This window comes from Podarcis bocagei (genome assembly GCF_964188305.1).
Source record: "Podarcis bocagei genome assembly, chromosome: 3".
In the NCBI taxonomy this organism is placed as follows: Eukaryota; Metazoa; Chordata; class Lepidosauria; order Squamata; family Lacertidae; genus Podarcis; species Podarcis bocagei.
In genome coordinates, this window is record NC_138127.1 from 39,951,708 (window position 1) to 39,959,830 (window position 8,123).

The 8,123-nt window shown below is 48.3% G+C and overlaps 1 protein-coding gene and 1 long non-coding RNA gene across 2 annotated transcripts; both read left to right on the plus strand.

Moving 5' to 3' along the window:
* The first annotated feature begins 2,923 nt into the window (after positions 1-2,923).
* On the plus strand, positions 2,924-4,409 carry DHRS1 (dehydrogenase/reductase 1). Its single transcript, XM_081187782.1, has one exon. It carries the CDS (start codon positions 3,054-3,056, stop codon positions 4,041-4,043), a length of 990 nt encoding a protein of 329 aa, XP_081043908.1. The 5' UTR covers positions 2,924-3,053; the 3' UTR covers positions 4,044-4,409.
* Positions 4,410-5,665: 1,256 nt separating this feature from the next.
* Positions 5,666-7,818, plus strand: LOC308583662. Its single transcript, XR_014006323.1, has 2 exons — positions 5,666-7,030; positions 7,629-7,818. It is a non-coding gene; the product is annotated as an uncharacterized lncRNA (long non-coding RNA).
* Positions 7,819-8,123: the final 305 nt, after the last annotated feature.

Consider the following 8,123-nt stretch of genomic DNA (forward strand, 5'->3'; position numbering starts at 1 on the left):
ATGATCCTTCCACTTCTACCCCACTGACTAGGTCATCAACATTGGTTAGGACCAGATCTAAAATGGCTGTTCCTCTTGTTGCTTCACCCACTTTCTGGACAATGAAGTTGTCTGCAAGGCCAGTGAGGAATCTGTTTGACCTTATGCTCTTGGCTGAGTTTGACATCCAACAAATATCCGGGTAATTGAAGTCCCCCATTACTACTATCTCCCTTCTTTTTTGCATGCTTGGCCATCTGTTCCAGGAAGGCATCATCTATGTCCTCCATTTGGCTTGGGGATCTATAGTAAACTCCCACAATGAGGTCACTGTTATTCTTCTCTCCCTTAATTTTGACCCAAATGCTCTCACTTTGGCTTTGAGGTTCTAAATCTTGGATCTCTTCATAGGTATACACATCCCTGACATATAATGCCACTTCTCCTACTTTCTTGTCTGGTCTGTTTCTCTGAAATAGATTGTATCCCCCCATTATTACATTCCAATCGTGGGACTTATCCCACCAGGTTTCAATGATGCCTATTATGTCATATTTAGTTTGCTGTACCAAGAGCTCAAGCTCATCTTGTTTATTTCCCATGCTTTGCGCATTAGTGTACAGACATTGAAGTCCATTAATCATTCCCCCGTGTCTCTTATTTAAGGATTTTTTCCTCCCACCACTAGGTCTGCATGCTGTTTGCTCCATTTGGTCTATGACATTTGGATGATCATCTTCATCAATTGATAGACTCCTACCTTCAGGAGTACTGTCTCCCTCCCCCACATTAGTCAGTTTAAAGCCCTCCTGATGAGGTTTCTGAGATTTTTGGCAAAAACATTTCTCCCAACCGTTGTGAGGTACAGCCCATCGCTTGCCAGAAGTCCATCTTCAAGAAACTGCTCAAGGGTGTAAGGAATGGAATACAACTCCATCTGTGAAGCAGCTCTGACCAAAACACAGGGATGGGATTTGTACACCTCCATGGTTGCTCTGGGGCAACAGAAATCCCCTTCAGGCTTGAGGTCTGAATCTAATATTGCATCATTGGGAGCATAGGTACCTAGACGGAGCTCAGATAGCCTTCTTTCTAACTAAAACCAAGCTCTTAAATGCCTTTTCTTCTCACCAAATTTATGTGAAATGTGGACTTTGGGGTACAAGGCGATTGTGTGCTGGGTGCCTTTTTTGGTTGCCAAATCTCCAGCTCCCAGTGAAGCAGGGGCTGGTCTGCCACGGGCACACACCTTACAGAGGGTCACCAAACCAAAATGCAGGGGAACCACTACCTTACTGAGACTGTTTGCTTCCCTTCCAGGGAATGACTATAAAAGCAAGTGTCCTGTAATTTACAGGCAACTGGGGGAATGTTTGTTTTTATAATAATTTTTATTAAGTTTTCAATTTTATATTCTTAACTAGAGGTGAGGAACCTTTTTTTATCCGATGGGCTGCATTCCGTTTTGAACAACTTTCTGAGGACTACAAGCCATAGGCAAAGGTGGGCAGAGAAGCCAATCTAAATTTAACTTGGATGCTAATTTTTGCCTTTAACACATACCTGTGTCCTCCATCCACCTTGATTTGAAAAAGGTGTTCAAGCAAAGTATTGGATCCAAGTAGTAATTCATAAATAGCCCATTATTTACACTGAAACTCTCCGCCATTCTCACACTGCTGGCTGTTGGTTTTTTTAAAAAAATACATTTTTTATTAAAGATTTCTTGGTTTACAAAAGTATTGCAATGTCTCTTTTTTCAAGTTACATTTTCTACAGATCAGTTTCATTTGTTGAGACATTAGTGTTACATTAGGAAGAAAAGGGGGAAAGAGGTGGAGGGAGGAATGATGGGTGGGGTGGGGTCGGGCGGCAATGCTTCTACAGTCATACCTTAGGTTGAAGTCGCTTCAGGTTAAGCCTTTTCAGGTTGCGCTCTGTGGTGACCCAGAAGTAACGGAGCGCGTTACTTCCGGGTTTCGCCGCTCGCGCAGACGCTCAAAATGACGTCACGCGAATACGCGGAAGCAATGAATCGCGACCCGCACACACGTGGGTTGCATTCGCTTCAGGATGCAAACGGGGCTCCAGAACGGATCCCGTTCGCATCCAGAGGTCCCACTGTATTCTACTTAGTGTATGTGGGGGGTTTTGTGTCAGCGCCACTTGTGTGGGTTCTCTTTACTATTCGCTTGTGGTGGGAACAGGGCTGGATTTAGGTCTGATGAGGCCCTAAGCTACTGAAGGTAATGGGGCCCTTTATATGTCCAGCTGTCCTTTGTCAACAACAAATTGTCGATGTTTTGTGTTGAATATATGCTATTTGATCATTTATGGACCTAACAGTTATCTTAAAGCCATTTGCACATGTTGCCATGCAACCAGTCCATGCAGAATGTAGGCACCCTATATACAGAAATGAGCAAACCAGTGATATTTTAGGAAGCAGGCTAGCAGGAGCTTACATCACAGAAGCCTACACAACACAAAACACTGTTGCTTTATGTAGCTTTTATTTTATTTGTTTTTTATCTTATATTTTGGAAATGTACATCCGGGTTTTTCTTCCTTTAAATTTTTTTTGGGCCCCCAAGAATGGGGCCCTAAACTATAGCTTGTTTAGCTTATACATAAATCCGGCAGACCGGTCAGGAGTAAGCCCTGCGGGTTGTTTCAAGGCGGGTTGCTCCCCACGCTTTGGCAGGGAGGCTTGTCACCCCTGCAAACATTGGGCAGCAGGCTTAGGTAAGCGGGTAGAGCGGTGGGTAGAGCTCGCCCGGGCACCTGCCGACCCCTCCCGGCGAAGAGGCGAAGGTGGAGGGAGCGCCGCGTTGGAGAGGCGAAGTGCAGTTTCGCGGATGGAGCGCGCGCGCGTGCCTCCCCCGCCGCCGCCCGATCCCGGCATGCCTGTTCGCGGGAGGAGCCGCGGGGAGGAGGAGGAGGAGGGCCTTTAAGCCGAGCTCCCCAACCGCCCAGACCGGCACTGCAGCTCTGACAGCCACCGCCGCCGCTGCTCCAGCCCGACTGCGGCCTGCACGCTTCTCATCCGCCTGGCAACGCTTCGCCTCGGCGCCATGGCCAAGCCTCTGTCGGGGCAGGTGTGCGTGGTGACGGGCGCCTCTCGAGGCATCGGCAAGGGTATCGCGCTGCAGCTGTCCGGGGCGGGCGCCACCGTGTATATCACGGCTCGGCACCGCGAGGCGCTGGAGGAGGCGGCGACGGAGGTGCGGGCCCGCGGCGGGAAGTGCGTGCCGGTGGTGTGCGACTCGTCCCGGGAGGAAGACGTGGTGGCGCTGTTCGAGCGCGTCCGGCAGGAGCAGGCGGGCCGCCTGGACGTGCTGGTCAACAACGCCTTCTCCGGGGTGGGCTCCATCGTGGAGGGGTTCGGGCTGCCCTTCTGGGAGAGCTCGACGGCCCTGTGGGACCAGATCAACAACGCGGGCCTGCGGGGCCACTACATCTGCACCGTCTACGCCGCCCGGCTGATGGTGCCCGCCGGCAGGGGGCTGGTCGTCACCATCTCGTCGCCCGGAGGGCTGCGCTACATGTTCGACGTGCCCTACGGGATCGGCAAGGCCGCCTGCGACCGCCTGGCCGCCGACTGCGCCGTCGAGCTGCGCCCCTTCGGCGTGGCCTCGGTGGCGCTGTGGCCGGGCTTCGTGCGCACCGAGAGCCTGGCGAAGGAAGTGGAGCACAGGACGGGGCCCATGATGGCGAAGCTGAAGGAGAAGATGGCCTCCATGGGAGAGACCCCCGAAGTGAGCGGGAAGTGCGTGGTGAGCCTGGCGTCGGACCCGCGTGTCATGCGCCACAGCGGGAAGGTGCTCCTCAACCCGGACCTCGCCCGCCTTTACGGCTTCAAGGATGTGGACGGCAGGGAAGTCTTCAACTACCTCTCGGTGCGGGACATCCTCTCGGAGCTGATGCCCAAACTGTCCGGCTTATTCCGCCTCATACCTCGGTTCATCACCATCCCCAAGTGGGCTCTCGCTCTCTATTCTAGCAAGTTTTCCGTTTACCCACCCATCCAGCCGCCTCAATTTAAATCAAAAAAACAAGCCTAAGAGGTATATTGTGCAGCTATGCCTTTAACCTTCTCCAATTGCTGAAAACTTCATTTTGACACTTATTTGGCTGGCGCGTTAATTATTTTATTATTACAGTTGTTTGCAATAGAAAGCACTTCCAAGTTTGAATTTGAAATCATTTTAAGAGGGTTTTCCAGGCTCTTAAAAGGAAGGGCTGATTTCTGCAATATCTTCTTTCTGTGCTTTATAGAAAGCTGTTAACCGGTTTCCTTATAATTCTGTATTCAATTATAAGCCCAAGTTCTGACACTTGGGGGTGCATCTTTCATCATTCCTGTATTTTGGATGTGACAGAAGTAGCTTAAAGAAGCTACTCTGCAATTAAATGCATTTGCTCTGAGAGACTTTGTCATAGCTGGCAATACTTTGCTCCTATTTTTTGCCCCTGTGAAACGCACCATTCCTGCCCGCCCCTAAATTTTCTACACGGGGCCTGGTGATATCACTGCATCTTTATCGAAGAGCAAGCACTGTTTTAGATCTGGAAGATCATCCCACTGCAGGAAGGGAGGATAGTTTTGCGCTCTGGGAAAATGCACAAACTGCTCAGGTAATCCAGAGAGTACACACCCTATGCACCCTATGTTTTGCTCTAATAGATGTATTGGTATGGGTTAAAAAACCCTTTGCGATGTCTTAAGCTTCATTTCAAAAGATGTGTGAAATTCTAAAAAGGCATATCTAGGCTTCTTGAGAAAAAAAGATGTACTCTGGAACAGACAGAGGTGAGGCATTCTTAACTAGAGGTGAGGAATCTTTTTCATCCAGTGGGCCACATTCTCTTTCGGACAACTTTCTGAGGGCAACAGGCAATAGGCAAAGGTGGGCAAAGCAGCCAATATAAATTTAACTTGGATGTTAATTTTTGCCTTTTACACACAAACATACTCCTATCTCCTCCATCCATCCAGACAAGCATGAGCACATTATCAGAGTTGAAGGACATATTCCAGCCCTGCAAATAACAAAGAGATTCCTCCCACTTTTGTCATACCCTTACTCCACCTCAGTTCTGCACTTTGCTTTTCATAGGAAAGGGACTAAGGTATATCAGCATTTTTCTGCCTCAGACTTTTGAGGGTCTGCTGTGTTACTTTAAGAGATGAAGGAACAGAGAGGTGAGTTTGTTGGGGAAACTCCATTACATGCACCCTAAAGGGCCCATTAGAAAAAAAATAAAAGCAACTTCAGGTAGAAGTCATTTTAATAGTGGTGAGAAACAAAACCTTTCCCACTCACCTTTCTTTATCGAGATTGTGTGTGCCCTCTGCTCTCCCCCACCCTTTGTTTTTCGGTTGGTGATACAGTGGTGCCCCGCTAGACGAAAGGGTTTTCCGTTTTTCGATGCGCTTCGCAAGACGAATTTCCCTATGGGCTTGCTTCGCAAGACGAAAACGTCTTGCGAGTCTTGCGATTTTTTTCGCTTTCCCCCCCTTTTTCTAAGCCGCTAATAGCCTTTTAGCCGCTAAGCCTTTAATAGCTACTAAACCGCTAATAGCGCTAAGCCGCTAATAGGGTTGCTTCGCAAGACGAAAAAACCGCTAGACGAAGAGACTCACGGAACGGATTATTTTCGTCTTGCGAGGCACCACTGTATGTTTGCAATAATAAAAGTAAGTTACATCTAATCTCTCCAATACCAACTACTTTTGAAAATGATAAAAGTTTCAGTTAAATAGTAGACATGACACAGCTGTTGTGGACTTTATTCTCCCTTTATCTCTAATTTGATACTGAGAAACTGGTTCCAACAATAGCTGGTCTACATCCAGGTTTGGTTTTGTAATAACTGCATTAGCAAAAAATGTTATGACATTTGTATCCCATCTAGAGAACCAGTACTGATAAAACCAGTTAATATAAATCTCCTTTCACAATCCCCCTTGCTTGGCCTGCCAAGGCACTGACCTCAAACTGTCAGTTTTGGGAAGAAAGCAAGTGATTGTAGTGGTAAGGGATAAAACTATCCCTTACCAACTGCCGAGCTGGTTAACGCTTCACAATGATGCTACATGTACCCTACAGAGGTGGCTTTACCCAATTGGCCAGTTTCTGAACATTTGCTTCCAGTGTTTTGCTGTGCAACACTCTATACCAATCACTGTTGGAAGTTGTGTAATTCATGCCTGGCATCATCACCCGCTTGGAAGCTCATTTGTATTAGCACTTAAAACAGCAGCTGACTTGGAAAATGCAGAGGGATGGTGACAAGCAAGCTTAAGCCAGCCTTGGGTCTTCTAGCACTGCCATGCTGTTGCTGTCTCCCTCAAGAGAAGGAAGAGAGGAGAGGGGTTGCATGTTGAGCAGTGTCCATCAAATAATAAATCTGGTAAATTAAGTACAGACAGCTGGGATACAAAAGGCTCAAGCGGTACAGCCTAAATGCTTATAGGCACATGTGTTAACCAGCACGTGCAAACAATAAAACATTTTAAGACACAGATGGGAAGTCATGGGCCTCCAGCTGTTGTCCCATCAACTTCAGCCAGCATGACCAGTGATTTAGGGAAGTTGTAGTTCATCAACATCTTCATAATCACAGGTTGCTTCTTCCTGCTCCAAAGGTAGCTAAGGAGGCATTACTTAATCTCCTGTAGATTCTTCCCATTTAATTATGGCTTTATTGCAGCTGAAACCTGCAGTTGACAAGATGTTCTCAAGAGTTTACTTGAATTACATTATAATTAGAGATGCAATCCTGAACAATTCCACCCAGACCAGTAATACAAGTTCTAGGCAGTCTTGAGTGGGATGCTAGATTATGCTGCAATTATTTTAATAGAATGTCTATGTCAGACATACGCAGCTTGGTTAAACATTCCAAAGAAAAGTACTTCAGATCTTTTTAAAGGAATACTAAATGCAACTTGTAGCCTGGCTGTTAAATCCCTGTACTTTCTGTTCTTGCCTGAAGTGGCTTGGAAAACTAAACACACTGTGCAGTCAAGTGAGTTGAGGAGTCAGTGGCGTAGCGTGGGGGGTGCCAGGGGTGCCGGCCGCACCGGGCGCAACATTTGGGGGGGCGCGTTTGGCCGGCCCTCCTCGAGGAAGCAGGAACCCCACTGTCCTCGGACCTCCTCCGAAGGCTAGCAGTGGGGCGGAGAGACCTCCTCCCGCCGCCAGCCTTCGGAAGGCTTCTCCGAAGCCTGGCGGTGGGGCGGAGAGAGCTCCCCGCGCCAGCCTTCGGAAGGCTGCTCCGAAGCCTGGCGGTGGGGCGGAGAGACCTTCTCCCCGCGCCAGCCTTCGGAAGGCTGCTCCGAAGCCTGGCGGTGGGGCGGAGAGACCTTCTCCCCGTGCCAGCCTTCGGAAGGATGCTCCGAAGCCTGGCGGTGGGGCGGAGAGACCTTCTCCCCGCGCCAGCCTTCGGATGGCTGTCCTGAAGACTTGTGGTGGGAGCAGTGGCGTAGCATGGGGGTGCAGGGGGGCCTGCTGCACCTGGCGCAACATCTGGGGGGGCGCGGAAGAGACTCGAGTGCTAAAATCCACGGGTTAGGGGGCGCAAATTACTTGCCTTGCCCCGGGTGCTGAGAACCCACGCTACGCCACTGTGAGTAGTTGTAGGAATATTGCCTGCATCAACATGTTGACACCAACTTTTCAGCTGCACTGCGATAGTCCTTGATAGTCTTACTCTGCTTGCCTAGGTACTTACAGGATCCTATAATACCAGAGGTAAAATGTACAGTTAAGGGAAGTGGGGCAACTGTAATTCAAGCCAAAGTAAATTTTCTGTTGTGAGAGATCCCACTAAGCCAGAAATTTCATTCTTTCTTTCTTTTATTCCCTTTGAGGACTTCCTGCTGCACCCCCTCTAGTATAAGGGCTGAGTTAGCCATTTTAGAATATGTCAAGTACTATAAGATACTGTAGTATGTGGCAGACTTTGGCTGGTTCTGTATTAGCACATAAATATTTTTTTTCTCTGAAACACTGAAAAGAGCAGCACAGTATTGTTGCCTGTCATACATATTTAAAAATAGTTTGCTATAATGACTTGGTAATTTAGGATTGTACCTTTCCTCAATCTGATACAACAAATCACATGCCAACAAGTCA

What these genes read in the sequence shown, in the direction of transcription:
- DHRS1 (XM_081187782.1), top strand. Translation starts at nt 3,054, where the DNA reads ATGGCCAAGCCTCTGTCGGGGCAGGTGTGCGTGGTGACGGGCGCCTCT.